The 15630-nt window shown below is 41.0% G+C and overlaps 1 protein-coding gene across 3 annotated transcripts in view; it reads left to right on the forward strand.

The window, feature by feature from the left end:
- Positions 1 to 15630, forward strand: part of SANBR (SANT and BTB domain regulator of CSR) — a gene marked incomplete at both ends in the record, with an annotated part of 69049 nt that overhangs the window by 37208 nt on the left and 16211 nt on the right. For 2 of the 3 annotated variants that reach the window (XM_080712039.1, XM_080712040.1), the window contains 6 exons: positions 1224 to 1347; positions 4127 to 4279; positions 7477 to 7622; positions 9689 to 9788; positions 12776 to 12808; positions 14645 to 14744. In XM_080712039.1, the coding sequence (XP_080568165.1) occupies positions 1224 to 1347; positions 4127 to 4279; positions 7477 to 7622; positions 9689 to 9788; positions 12776 to 12808; positions 14645 to 14744 (656 nt within the window). The remainder of the gene's footprint in view (positions 1 to 1223; positions 1348 to 4126; positions 4280 to 7476; positions 7623 to 9688; positions 9789 to 12775; positions 12809 to 14644; positions 14745 to 15630) is intronic. The other variant, XM_080712041.1, reaches the window with a different exon arrangement.

The raw sequence follows: 15630 nt of genomic DNA on the forward strand, positions 1-15630 counted from the left end.
CTGGAGGCGGAGACAGGAGGATTGCAGGTTTGAGGACAGCCTCAGCTGTTTCCAAATAAAATATAAAATAGGTCTGGGAGTGTAGCCTGGAAGTAGAAGGCCCCTGGGTTCCATCCTCAGTACCACCAAAAAAAAAAAAAAAGAAAGAAAGAAAAAAGAAAAGAAAAGAATGTAAAGAAGCCAAGCATGGTGACGCATGCTTGTAATCCCAGTAGTTGTTTGGGAGGCTGAGACAGGAGGAATGCAGGTACAAGAATAGCCTCAGCAAGTAGTGAGACACTGATCAACCTAGTGTTGGAAACCTACTCTTTCCAAGTAAATAAAATAGGGCTGAGGGCATACCGCGAAGGTAGAATGCCACTGAGTTCAATCCCCAGTGCCACATAAAAAGTAAAGAAAAATACATTAATAAAATGTTTAGAGCCATCATTTGTTGGTTTTTTTTTTTTTTTTCAGTAACAAGGATGAACCTAGGGGCATTCTACCTCCAAGCTATACCCCCAACCCTATTTTTTTATTCTTTATTTTGACACAAGGTCTCACTGAGTTGCAGTGGGCCTCACTAAGTAGCTGAGGCTGTCTGCAAACCATGGTCCTCCTGTCTCAGCCTTCCAAATGCTGGATTACAAGCGTGCGCCACCACGCCCGGTGGGCCACCAGCTATTAATAACATGTCTTACAACATATACAGTTAGAATAAAGATTCCATTAGCAACATGTGCCTAAATCCCAACTTTTGGCTTATTAAAAGTATTTAATTCATAATAGTTATCAAAATAAGTTGGCATTCAATCTATCATACCATCTTCTGTTGTCCATAGAATAAACAAAGTCCTAAAAGAAATTACATCTACCGGGCGTGGTGGCGCACGCTTGTAATCCCCGAGCTTGGGAAGCTGAGACAGGAGGATCACACAGGTTCAAAGCCAGCCTCAGCTGCTTAATGAGGCCTCGGCAACTTAGTGAGACTCTGTTTCCAAATAAAATATAAAAGAGGTCTGGGAGTATAGCCCGGAGGTAGAAAGCCTCTGGTTCCACCCCCAGTACCACCAAAGAAAAAAGAAAAAAAAAGAAATTACGTCTACATTCAAGTGTTGTCCATACCACACTCATCATATGAGGAATATTCTTGGAAATAAGTTACAAATTGAAATTTTTCTTTAGAATAAGTTGTTTATAATGCTTACTTTAAAACAATATAACAATTAAGGCTCTTTCTTCAGAGATAAGATGTGGGATGTTCATGAATATTTGAATAGTCTTTTTGAAGAATTAAAATCTTGGAGAGATGTGTATTGGCGCTTGTGGGGAACAATCAACTGGTTGACTTGTTCGAGATGTTATCAGGTGAGTTTTTTTTTTTTGCTTTTTTTTTTTTAAGGAAATTAGTGGCAGAACCAGTGGTGCTCTTCTGGCTTAATTTCTTCTTCCTATTTTTATTTATTTATTTATTTTTGTGGATCAGAAGATGGAACCAAGGGGCATTCGACCTCTGAGCTACACCCCCAGCCCTATTTTTTTTTTTTATTTTTATATTTTTGGTGGTACTGGGGTTCCTGGAAACCCTTCTACCTCCAGGCTACTCTCCCAGACCTGTTTTATACTTTTTTATTTGGAAACAGGGTCTCTTAAGCCAGCATGGCTGGCTTGGAACCTGCGCTATCCTCCTGTCTCTGCCTCCCAAGCGCGGGGATTACAAGAGTGTGCCACCATGCTCAGTCCTATTTTTTATTCTTTATTTTGAAACAGGGTCTCACTGAGTTGCAGAGGGCCTCACTAAGCGGCTGAGGCTATCTGTGAACCGTGATCTTCCGGTCTCAGCCTCCCAAATGCTGGAATTACAAGTGTGTGCCACCACGTCCACCTTTTTCTTTCTATTTTTATTTATTTATAGTACTGGGGATTGAACCCATGGGCATTCTACCTCTGATCTATACCCCCAGCCATTTTTGTTTGTTTTTTTTTATTTTCTAATGGTACTGGAATGAAACTCATGGGCATTCTACCTCCAAGCTACTCCTCCAGCCCTATTTTCTATTCTTTATTTTGAAACAGGGTCTCACTGAGTTGCAAAGAGCCTCACTAAGTAGCTGAGGCTGCCCTTGAACTGAGATCTTCCTGTTTCAGCCTCCAGAATCCTGGGATCACAAGCCTCACAAATTTCTCAGGCTGACTGTGGACCTGTGATCCTCTTGTCTCTGCCTCTCGTGTACTGGGATTATAAACATGATACCACACCTGGTTTTCTGTGACATTTATGTATTTATTTATTTTATTTATTTATTATTATTATTTTTTTTTTTTTTTGCAGTACTGGGGATGGAACCTAAGGGCATTCTACCTCCAAGCTACACCCCTGGTCCTGTTTTTTTTTTTTTTTTAGTCTTTTTATTTTTTGAAACAGGGTCTCGCTGAGTTGCTAAGGGCCTTGCTAAGTAGCTGAGGCTGTCTGCGAACAGTGATCCTATGGTCTCCACCTCCCGAATGCATTCTTCCTCTGAGCTACATTCCCAGCCCTGTTTTATTTATTTATTTATTTATTTATTTATTTATTTATTTATTTATGATACTGGGGTTCCTGGAAACCCTTCTATCTCTGGGCTACACTCCCAGACCTATATTTTATATTTTTTATTTGGAAACAGGGTCTCCTAAACCAGTGAGGCTGGCTACGAACCTGCGTGATCCTCCTGTCTCCACCCCCCCAGCGCGGGGATTACAAGCATGCTCCACCACGCCCGGCTTTTTATTCTTTATTTTGAAATAGAGTCTCACTGAGTTGCAGAGGGCCTAAGTAGTAGCTGAGACTGTCCCAGAACCACAATCCTCCTGTCTCAGCCTCCCAAATGCTGGGTTTATAAGCATGCGCCACCACGCCCAGCCATATGTGATCTTTAGTAAAGTACTGTGTGTGGTAGTGGAATTGAATCCAGGGTTATTTTTTCTACCTCCAAGCTACACCCCCTAGCCGTGTGTGTGTGTGTGTGTGTGTGTGTGTGTGTGTGTGTGTGTGTGTGTGTGTTACTGGGGATGGAACCCAAGGACAGTCTACCTTTGAGCTACAGTGTACCTCAACCCTAATTTTTATTTATTTTATTTATTTAATTTTTTGGTGGTACTAGAGATGGAACCCATGGGCCTTCTACCTCCAGACTACACTCCCAGACCTATTTTATATTTTTTTATTTGGAAACAGGGTCTCTTAAGCCAGTTTAGGCTGGTTTCAAACCTGTGCAATCCTCCTGTTTCAGCCTCCCAAGCCCGGGGATTACAAGCTTGTGCTACCACACCCAGCCTAATTTTTATTCTTTATTTTTATATTTTGTGTGGTACTGGGGATGGAACCTAGAGGCCTTCTACCTCCATGCTACACCCCCAGACCTGTTTTATATTTTATTTGGAAACAGGGTCTCACTAAGTTGCTGAGAGCCTCACTAAGTAGCTGAGGCTGGCTTCAAACCTGAGCCATCCTCCTGTCTCAGCCTCCCAAGTATTGAGATTACAAGTGTGAGCCACTACACCCAGCTTTATTCTTTATTTTCAGACAAGGTCTCACTAAGTTGTAGAAGCCTCACTAAGTGCTGAAGCACTCGTACAACCCACGATCCTCCTGTCACATCCTCCCAGGTACTGGGATTACAAGCATGTGCCACCAAGTCTGGCCCTCTTTTTTATTTTTATTTTAAAACAGAGTCTTCCAAGCCGGGCATGGTGGCGCACACTTGTAATCCCCGCGCTTGGGAGGCTGAGACAGGAGGGATCACACAGGTTCGAAGCCAGCCTCAGCTACTTAGTGAGCTGAGAGCAACTTAGTGAGACCCTGTTTCCAAATAAAATATAAAAAAGGTCTGAGAGTGTAGCTCAGAGGTAGAAAGCCTCTGGGTTCCACCCCCAGTACCACCTAAAAAATAAAAAATAAAATAAATAAAATAAAACAGAGTCTTCCTAATTTTATGAAAGTTTCACTGCTTGCTGAGGCTGACCTTGAACCTGTGATCCTCCTATCTCAGCCTCCCAAGTACTGGGGTTACAGGCATGTGTCACCATTGCCAGCTCAGTAAAGTATTCTGAGATGTATCATTTCATTGTGGAATAGTCATTGATTGTATACATTTATTTTATCCAGGCATTTCTCTGTATTGAACTTTCACATTGTCAGTACCACTCAGAAACCGTGGTTTATCCTACCGCAGCAAGTTCACTGAGCACTGTTGGGACTGGAATTTATCCTTGTTGTAACCAAAAGGTTCTTCGGTTTGATCCCACTCAGCTTACAAAGGTAAATTTTTAATATCGTGTCTTTGTATAAAAGCAGTTTATTCATGTAGAAAAATCTACAAACAGTACGTAGTGTAGTAGGAAATAGACGTTTCTCTTTACATGAATGCCGCAGTCTACATCTCCTTAAAGAGTACCACAATTAACAGTTTCCTTTCAGACCTCTCTGTATAGATTTTAGGCACAAATTATTTGTATTTTATTTTGTTTTCGATATGGGATCACACTATTCATATTATTGTGCAATTTGCATTTTCCATTCAACAGCATGCTTAGGTTATCTTTTTGTATTATTTAATTGCTGTGTAAGAATTCGTTGTGCATGTATCACAGTTTATATAACCATTATCCTATTGGTGAGCATCTAGGTTGTTTCCCGATTGATGGCATTATAGGGTTACAGTCAACATTGTTATGCATATATTTTGGTGCAGTTGTGAGCACTGCTATAGGTTAAATTCCTTGATCAATAACACCTTTGAAAACGTTATGTAAGCTAGATGTGGTGGCACACCTGTAATCGCAGTACTTGGGAGGCTGAGATAGGAAGATCACAGGTTCAAGGAAAGCCTCAACAATGTAGCAAAACTCTCAGCCATCTAGTCAGGCCTTGTTTAAAAAATAAAAAAAGAATAGCAGGGCTTGGTGGCACAAGTTTGTAATCCCAGAATTTGGGAGGCTGAGATAGGAGGATCATAGTTCAAGGACAGCCTCAGCTATTTAGTGAGACCCTTTGCCACTCAGTGAGACCCTGTTTCAAAATAAAAAATAAAAAATAGGGCTGGGGGTGTAGCTCGGAGGTGAAATGCCCCTGGGTTTCATCCCCAGTAGAAGAAAAAATTTGTATGTGTGGCACTAGAGATTGAACCCAGGGGCATTATTACTCCAAAGCTTCATTTTCTGCTCCATTTGATTTTTATTTTGAGGCAAGGTATAAGTTAATGAGAGTCTCATTATGTACTGAAGCTGTCCTTGAACCTGCAGTCCCCTTGTCTCAGCCTCCCAAGTACTGGGATTATAAGTGTGTGCCACCACTCCCATCTTATATAATTATATTTTATAAGTGAGCTGGGCTTGGTGGCACATTCTTGTAATCCCAGTACTTGGGAGGCTGAGACAGGAGTATGGCAGGTTTGCGTTCAGCCTTAGCAAGCAGTTAGACTCTTGTTAATGTAGCAAGACTCTGAAAATAAATATAAAATCAGGCTGGAGTTTAGAATGCCCCTTGGTTCAATCCCTAGTACACAAAAACATAATAAAAATAAAATAAAAATGAACCATTATTGAGAGAAAATAAAGAAAACTAAAAAATGGATAGGTGTACCATGTTCATAAATTGGAAGACCCAACATTATAAATATATGAATGCAGCCGGGCATGGTGGTGCACGTTTGTAATCCCCGCGCCTGGGAGGCTGAGACAAGAGGATTGTGTAGGTTTGAAGCCAGCCTCAGATACTTAGTGAGGCTCTCAGCAACTTAGTGAGACCCTGTTTCCAAATAAAATATAAAAATAGGTCAGGGAGTATGTCCCAGAGGAAGAAAGCCTCTGGATTGCACCCCCAGTACCACTAAAAGAAATATATATATATTTTCCCCAAAACTGATCATATAGATCAGAATTCTACAAATCAATGCAAAAAAGACAAATAATAGTTATTTTACATAAGAAGACATTCAGTTGTCCTTTAAACATCCTCATTAGTTGAGCTGGGCATGGTGGGGCATGCTTGTAATCCCAGCATTCGGAGACTGAAACAGGAGAATTGCAGTTCACAGACATCATCAGCTACTTAGTGAAGCCCTTTGCAAGTCAGTGAGACACTGTTTCAAAATAAAGAATAAAAGACCAGCGTGGTGGCACGCTTGTAATCTCCTGAAAGGCGGAGACAGGAGGATCGCACAGGTTCGAAGTCCGCCTCGCTGGCTTAAGAGACCCTGTTTCCAAATAAAAATAATATAAAATAGGTCTGGGAGTGTAGCCTGGAGGTAGAAGGGTTCTAGGAACCCCAGTCCCACCAAAAAAAAAAAAAAGAAGAAGAAGAAGGAGGAGGAGGAGAAGGAGAAGAGGAGGAAGAAGAAGAAGAGGAAGAGGAAGAAGAGGAAGAGGAGGAGGAGGAGGAAGAAGAGGAGGAGGAGGAGGAAGAGGAGGAGGAGGAGGAGGAGGAGGAAAATAATAATAATAGGGCTGGGGGTGTAGCTTGGAGGTAGAATGCCCCTGGGTTCCAGCCCTAGTACCACAACAAAACAAAACAAAAAAAATCCTCATTGGTAACTGGGGAAATGCAATGAATATTAATACACAGAATGACTAAAATTAAAATATCTGATCACATGTTAGCAAGGATGTGGAGTAATAAGGAATTCTCATATACTGGTGATGATAATTTATTACACATGAGCAAACATGTTAAAAATATTTTTAGCATTATTGTTTGTAATAGTACCAAACTAGAAACAGCCTCCCATCAACTATAGAAGAGGTAAACAGATGATGTATATTCAAATAGTGGAATGCTGTATGTTAAAGGGAACATTATAGTCACATACAGTAACATGGTTGAACTGTAAGAACATATGTTGGACAAAACAAGCAAGGCAACTGAACTATGGTGTTGAGGGATGCATCTGTAATTGACAAAAAGGGTAAAGAAAAGCCAGGAAGCAATTACCACAGAATTAGGATGGAGATTTTTTTGGGAGGAGGAAGGCAGTTGTGATTAGGAGTGGACCCATGGTGACTCCCAGAGTGTTCTGTTTCTTTTTTTTTTTTTTTTTTTTTTTTTTTTTGCGGTCTGGGGATGGAACCCAGGGGCATTCGACCTCCGAGCTACACCCCGTGCCCTGTTTTTTATTCTTTATTTTGAAACCGGGTCTCACTGAGTTGCAGAGGGCCTCACTAAGTAGCTGAGGCTGTCCTTAAACCGCAATCCTCCAGTCTCAGCCTCCTGCATGCTGGGATTAAAAGCCTGCGCCACCACGCCCGCATTGAATGTTCTGTTTCTTAATGTTTATGATGGGTTATATATATTTTCTTGGGTATCTGTTAAACTATATATTATGTTTCGATTGCTTTTCTGCATTTTTCTCAAGGAAATGCTTTAAAATACAAAGATTTGACTAAGGAAAAAACAAGTGACCTTTCAAGGAATGTTTTTATAATGAACCAACCTTGCTGACTCTGTTTCTTACATGACAGGGCTGTAAAGTGAGGGAGCATGTGGTTGCTGTTCAGGATCAAGGTGATGCTGGGGATATGCTGTCTTGTCCAGCTACTAAAATACTCGATGATCTGCAGAAGTACAAAGATGTAATTGTTGTGCCTTTTTCTAAAGATTCAATTAGGTGAGGATAAAAATCCAACGGCACTGTATCGCATTTTCATTCAGTGGTTGACATTTCAGAATCCCCAATCCCTATTGCCTCCCCAAGTCAGTGATGCTCCTGAGCCAGGCGTGGTGGCACAACCGCATTCGGGAGTCTGAGCCCGGAGGATCACGGTTCGCAGACAGCCTCAGCTACTTAGTGAGGCCCTTTTCAACTTAGTGAAATCCTGTTTCCAAATAAAACATAAAAGTCAGGCGTGGTGGTGCACGCTTGTAATCCCAGCATTCAGGAGGCTGAGACTGGAGGATTGCAGTTCCTAGACAGCCTCAGCTAATTAGTGAGGCCCTCTACAACTTAGTGAGACCCTGTTTCAAAATAAAGAATAAAAAATAGAGCAGGGGATATAGCTTGGAGACCAAATACCTCTGGGTTCCATCCCCAGACCCACAAAAAATAAATAAATAAATAAACAAACAAATAAAACATAAAATAGGGCTGGGGGTGTAGCTCAGAAATAGAATGTCCCTGGGTTCAAAAAATTGGGATTCTAGCCAGGTGTAGTGGTGCACGCTTGTAATCCCAGCATTTGGGAGGCTGAGACAGGAGGATCACAGTTTGCGGACATCCTTAGCTATTTAGTGAGGCCCTTTGCAACTCAGTGAGATCCTGTTTCAGAATAAAGAATTAAAAAATAGGGCTGGCGGTGTAGCTCAGAGGCACAATGCCCCTGGGTTCCATCCCTCAGTACCACACACACACAAAAGTTGAGATTCTAAAATACAGTTTTCAAGCTTTTGTGTTTTTTTCTTTTTGCTGAAGCACTTCTCCTCTACCTCCTATCCCTCATTACACTCCTCTTACTACTTTCGTGTGTGTTTGTGTGTGGTGCTGGGGATGAACCTCAGGACCTCATGCTTGCCAGGCAAGTGCTCTACAACCGAGCTATGTACCTAGCCTAGCCCCATCCCCTGTTAAATGCTTATACAGTTGGAAAAAGAAGTCAGTGGTTATGGTCATCTTTCTATAAGTTTGAACTCCTTAAAAGTCAGTAATTTATGAAGTCATCTCCATTATTTTGTAGTTGCAACAGGCTGTCAAATTGCGGTCTGGAGCCGGGCGTGGTGGCGCACACTTGTAATCCCCGCGTTTGGGAGGCGGAGACAGGAGGATCGCGCAGGTTCCAAGCCAGCCGCACTGACTTAAGAAACCTTGTTTCCAAATAAAAAAGTATAAAAATAGGTCTGGGAGTGTAGCCCAGAGGTAGAAGGGTTTCCAAGAACCCCAGTACCACCACACACACACAAAAAAAATGGGGTCTGGAAGACCTTAGACGTTGTTTTCAAAGCAGTAGCAATCACAGCAACCTATTCCACCACCTGGTGTTATGCTTAGAGTGCAGTGGCGCACCCTGTGTGTGGGACTTCACTAGGAGAGTTACTAGATGAACTCAGAAATGAAATGTTGCCAGGCGTGGTGGTGAGCACTTGTTTGTTTGTTTGTTTGTTTTAGGACTGGAGATTGAACCCAGGACATTCTACCTCCAAGCTACATCTCCAGCCTTATTTTTTATTCTTTTTTTTTTTAAGTACTAGGGCTGGAACCCAGGACATTCTACCTCTGAGCTACACTCCCAACCCTATTTTTATTCTGTTTTTTTTGAAATAGGGTCTCACTGAGTTGCAAAGGGCCTCACTAAGTAGCTGAGGCTGTCCATGAACCTGCAATCCTCCTGTCTCAGCCTCCCAAATGCTGGGATTACAGGCATGCACCACTTCACCTGGCTTACTCTTTAAGTTTCAGAGGGCTCAGCAAGTAGCTGAGGCTGGCCATGAAGCTGCAATCCTCCTGTCTCAGCCTCCCAAGTACTGGGGTTACAAGCATGCACCACCACTCTGACTTGTATTTCTTGTCATTTTTTTGTTTTATTCGTGTGTGTGTGTGTGTGTGTGTGTGTGTGTGGTGTTTCTGAAGATTTAACCCAGGGCCTCATGTAGAAACTGTATGTGTCAATATCAGTTTATAAAACATTTGCAAAAATAAATTTTTATGAGCACTTCTCCACAAAAATGTCTTTTTCTTTCAAGTGATCCTGGAGTTGGTTCCTGTGATGAAAAAGGTCTAGAATGTGATATTTTATTAGAGCCAAGTACACCATGGGGCCCCAAAACTGGGGAGCTCAATGCTGTGAGTGATTTATTTTACTTATTATCTGTATAAACAATTGATGATGTTTTATCTTTGACGGGAACCTGATCAGTTTAAATTGAAATTGAAGCTGGTTGTAGTGGTGCACATTTGTAATCACAGTTCTTAGGAATCTAAGATAGGAGGATCGCAGGTTTGAGACCAGCCTCAGGGACAAAGCAAGACTCTCCGCAGCCTAGTGAGATCCTGTCTCAAGACAAAAATACAAAAGGTCTGAGAAGGTAGCTTAGAGGCAGAATTTTTCTGAGTTTAATCTCCAGTACCATAGCCACAAAATAAAATTGAAATTGAATAACTGTCTAATTCTTAACCTCAAAGAATTAACAATTAATAGATTTAAATTTGGGGTCCTAGCTAGGTGTGGTGGCACACACCTGCAATCCCAGAACTTGAGAGGCTGATACAGGGGGATTACAGGTTTGAGGCCAGCCTCAGAAACAGAGCTAGAAATGTAGCTCAGAGGTAGAATACCCCTGGGTTCAATCCCCAGTACCACACACAAGAAAAAAACAGGAGGGGGATATCTGAGGATGTAGCTCAGTGGTTAGAGTACTTGTCTAGCTTGCTCAAAGCCCTGGGTTCAATCCCTAGCAACACACACACAGAGCTTTTTTGGGGGTGGGTGGGTGGGAATATAACATGGTCTTCAGGATTTTTTTTTTTTCTTTTTAGTACTAGGGTTAAACCTAGGGACATTCTCTCTGAGCTACAACCCCAGACATTTTCTTTTTCTTTTTTTTTTTTTTTTTTTTTTTTTTTTTTGAGACAAGGTCTTGCTTAGGCTGAACCTGGCCCTTCTGACTTCCAAGTACTAGTACTGGCATGTGCCACCAAGCTGTGTGAGCCTGAACTCTTATTATGGATAAGTAATGATTTGAGAAATGAGGATAGTATAAATGGATAATTTGTTCCCTCCTTGTTCTTTAAGCATTTTTGGTATGAAATTATTATAATTAGAAATGTATCTAATTGCCAGGCTTGGTGGTACATGCTTGTAATCCCAGAATTTGGGGCTGAGACAGGAGGATCACGGTTCGCAGACAGCCTCAGCTATTTAGTGAGGCCCTTTGCAACTCAGTGAGACCCGGTTTCAAAATAAAGAATAAAAATAAGCCGGGGGTGGTGGCATATGCTTGTAATCCTAGCATTTGGGAGGCTGAGACCTGGAGGATCGTGGTTCGCGGACAGCCTCAGCTACTTAGTGAGGCCCTTTGCAACTCAGTGAGATCCGGTTTCAGAATAAAGAATAAAGAATAGGGCTGGGGTGTAGCTCGGAGGTCAGATGCCCCTGGGGGCCATCCCCAAACCCGCAAAAAAAAAAAAAAAAAAAAAAAAAGAATGAAAAAAAGAATAAAAATAGGGCTGGGGGTGTGGCTTAGAGATAGAATGCCCCTGGGTTCCAACCCCAGTACTACAAAAAAATATATATATCTAGCTGGGCGTGGTGGCGCACACTTGTAATCCCTGCGCTTGGGAGGCAGAGACAGGAGGATCGCGCAGGTTCGAAGCCAGCCGCGCTGGCTTAAGAGACCCTGTTTCCAAATAAAAATATAAAAAATAGGTCTGGGAGTTTAGCCCGAAGGTAGAAGAGCTTCCAGAAACCCCAGTACCACCAAAAAAAAAAAAAGTATCTATATATGTATATTTAATTTTTTCAAAAATACTGAAACTAATTTTTTTTTGTGTGGTACTAAGGGTAAAACCTAGGGGCTTTTCTACATCCAGGCTATATTCTCAGACCTATTTTATACTTAATTTGGAAACAGGGTCTTACTAAGTTGCTGAGAGCCTTACTAAGTAGCTAAGGCTGACTTCAAACCTGTGTGATCCTCCTGTCTCAACCTCCCAAGTTCAGGGATTACAAGCATGCACCACCACACCCGGCTGAAACTAAAATTTTTTAAGGTTACTATAAAGCTTTGATTCCTTTGACTTTTGTTACTGAGGACTAAGAAATCTCTTTGCTTATGAACTTCCTGCCTTTGACTTGATTGAGGTAGAGTTTATTTGAGAAAGTGAAAAAATTCAGATAGCTATATATTCAATCATTAACATTTATTTATGAATTATATGTCAGACAATAAATTATATGGGCATATGGATTCTTAAAACATAAACATTTGTGATCGAAATAGTTCAAAGAATAAAATTATATTTATATGTGATTTACTTGTCCTTTGGAAATGGTATTGAAAAGTGTTGCAGTTTTTCTTTTTTCTTTTTTTTCCTGTGATATTGGGAATCAAACCAAGGGCCTGGTGCATGCTAGGCAATTGCTCTAAAACTGAACTACACCTCTAGCCCTTTTTCCTCTTTTTAAACATCCACATTCTCCTCTAAGCAGGGTATTTTTTTTTAAAAAAATGGTATACTGTGGGGCATGGTGGCGCCCGTTTGTAATCCCAGCATTTGGGAGGCAGAGTCCTGAGAATCGCAGTTCGGTTCACGGACAGCCTCAACTACTTAGTGAGGCCCTCTGCAACTCAGTGAGACCCTGTTTCAAATATAAAGAATATAAAATTAGGGCTAGGGTGTATCTCAGAGGTAGAATGCCCCTGGGTTCTATCCCTGGTACTGAAAAAAAAAAAAACTGGTATATTAATTTATCAGTTTCAGCCTGAAGTTGGTTGGTTTGTTTGAGGTACTAGCGTTGGAACCCAGGGGCATTCTACCTCCGAGCTACACCCCCAGCCCTATTTTTTATTCTTTATTTTGAAACTGGGTCTCACTGAGTTGCAAAGGCCTGACTGAGTAGCTGAGGCTGTCCACGAACTGCGATCCTCCTGTCTCAGCCTCCCAAATCCTAGGCTTACAAGCGTGTACCCCACGCCCAGCTCAGCCTGAGTCTTAAAGTGTTTTAACTTGGAAAGGAACCATTCTTGTATCTTTTCTACAATATTTCTGTGAAAATAATGAGATGCAATCTGGATACAGATTCAGTAATCTCTTATTCCTCTGTTTTGCAGTTTTTGTCATTGAAAAACTGGACACTGCAACTGGTAAGCATTTATATTCAGCTTTCATAGATCTCTTCCTTTCTAAATTAAAGTATAACTTAGTAGAGTCTTATCATCATCTTCTTTTACAAATTTTAGTTAAAAGTACATCTTCTTGCTGGATGTCGTAGTGTATGACTTTAATCCCAGTGCTTGGGAGGCTGAGACAGGAGAACTACAGCTTTGAGGCCAGCCTTAGCAACTTAAGCCCTGATTCAAAATAAAAAATCAAGCTGTATTGGGGGTGAGGCTCAAAGTAGAATGCCTCTAGGTTAAATCTTCAGTAACAAAACAAAAACAAAAAAGTATATGTTCTGTCGGAAGTGGTGGTGCACGCTTGTAATCCCTGTGCTTGGGAGGCTGAGACAGGATGATCACACAGGTTCAAAGCCAGCCTCAGCTACTTAGTGAGGCTCTCACCAACTTAGCGAGACCCTGTTTCCAAATAAATTATAAAATAGGTCTGGGAGTGTAGCCCGGAGGTAGAAAGCTTCTGGATTCCACTCCCCGTACCACCAAAAAAAAAAAAAAAAAAAGTATATGTTCTTTTTCTGCCTCTCCATTTTTATACTTTACTAAAAATGCTATTAAATTGTTTAGACAGACACATATTCCATTATCTGACTGCATAAACTATTCAAAATCACCTGGGTGTGGTGGCGCGCCCTTATAATCCCCACGCTTGGGAGGCTGAGACAGGAGGATCACGCAGGTTCGAAGACAGCCTCAGCTGTCTTAAGAGACCCTGTTTCCAAATAAAATATAAAATAGGTTTGGGAGTGTAACCCGGAGGTAGAAGGCCCCTGGGTTCTATCCCCAGTATCACCAAAAAAAAAAAAAAAAAAAAAAAAAAAAACCTATTTAAGGTCACTTTTAGGACATTGAATTGAAGAAATGGAAAATCTTCAAATCTTATTATTTGGTTGGTTGGTTTATTTTTTTAACCTGTTTGCCAATGCTATGCCATCTACTATTTTAGTATTCATGAAAATGTAATAGGAATCTGGGACAAACAGGATGGAGAAAACAAATGCACATATGTTTAAAGTAATACAGACCACATTCACCAAGACAGTGTGCTTCTTTATGAGACTGCTTTAATATTAACAGTTGTATTAGACTTTAACACCATCAGTATCAAGGAACATGTTCAGTTGAGTAATGGCAGTATAAATCAACAAATACTGATACTTATCTATTACTGTACTGGATTCTGTGAAGGGAGTAAAAAAATTTTAATGTAATACAATCAAATTCTGAATTCTGAATGTAGAAATTCTATTTTTTTTCAATGCTAAGGATCAAACCCAGGGCCTCACACATGCTAGGCAAGTACTCTACCACTGAGCCACACCCAGCCCAGAATATAGAGATTCTTATGAATATATCCTGGATGTTGTGCTAGGTGAACAGCAATCATTTTATCAACTCTTACTTTACTCATTCGTCCATAAGAAATGTAGTTGAGCCGGACGTGGTGGCGCATGCTTGTAATCCCAGCATTTGGGAGACAGACAGGAGGATCGTGGTTTGCAGCCAGCCTCAGGTACTAAGTGAGGCTCTTTGCAACTCAGTACAGATGTTTCAAAATAAAGACTAAAAAATCGGGCTGGGGGTATAGCTTGTAGGTAGAATGCCCCTGGGTTCCATCCTCAGGACTGCAAAAAGAAAATAATAATAAATTAATAATAAATAATAAATTAAATAATAAATAATAAATTAAATAATAAATTAATAAATAATAAATTAAATTAAAGTAGTTAAATGTGTTTTGGAGACTTCATTAGAAATGTGATAATATTACATTTGTGATGGATGTTTGCTTGTTTGTTAACTTAGAAACAACAGTCGTTATTTTCAGAAGAAGAAGAATATACTACTGGGTCTGAGGTCACTGAAGATGAAGTTGGTGATGAAGAAGAGGTTACCAAGAAGCAAAGTATTGGCTCCTAAGTTAAAGTCAGATCTCACCGTTTATGACGGGGTTATATTCTGAAGCTTTCAATGGAAGGGATGGGAAATTGACTGTGTGTATCTACATGGTAGATTACGACATAGAAGGAAAGAAAGAAAAGAAAGGAGGCTCCATTAAGATTTCTTCACTGGGCTGGGTGTGGTGGTGCACATCTTCAATCCCAGTACCTGGGAGACTGAGACAAAAGGATTCGGGTTTGAGGGCTAGCCGCAACAACTTAGCAAGGCCCTCAGCAACTTAGCAATACCCTGTTTCAAAGTAAAAAATAAAATAGGGCTAAGGGAACTTAATCTGACAGTTGACTGTTCTGCACACCTGTAACACCTACATTGGAGGGGGAGCTGAAAAAAGTAGATCAGATTTGAGGGTTAGCCTTGGCTTTTTGCTGAGACCCTTTCTTTAAAATGAGAGTGTAGTTTAGAGGTAGAATTCCTTTGGGTTCAATCATCCCCAGTACCAAAAAAAAAAAAAAAAAAAAATCCCTAACTAGGAACCAGGAGTGGTAGTGCATGCATGTAATCCCAGCACTTGGGAGTCTGAGACAGGAGGATCAAAGGTTTGAGGATAGCCTTGGCAACATAGACTCTGAGCAACCTAGCAAGACCCTGTTTTAAGGCCTGGCATGGTGGTGCACACTTGTAATCCCAGTACTTGGGAGGCTGAGATAGGAGGATTGCAAGTTTGAAGCCAGTCTTGACAATTTAGCAAGGCTCTCTGCAACTTAGTGAGACGCTGTTTCCAAAAAAGAAATAAAATCAAGCTGGGCGTGGTGGCGCACACTTATAATCCCAGCATTCAGGAGGTGGAGACCAGAGGATCATGGTTCTCGGACAGCCTCAGCTACTCAGTA

The sequence above is a fragment of the Muscardinus avellanarius genome, assembly GCF_963383645.1.
Source record: "Muscardinus avellanarius genome assembly, chromosome: 15".
Classification (NCBI taxonomy): domain Eukaryota; kingdom Metazoa; phylum Chordata; class Mammalia; order Rodentia; family Gliridae; genus Muscardinus; species Muscardinus avellanarius.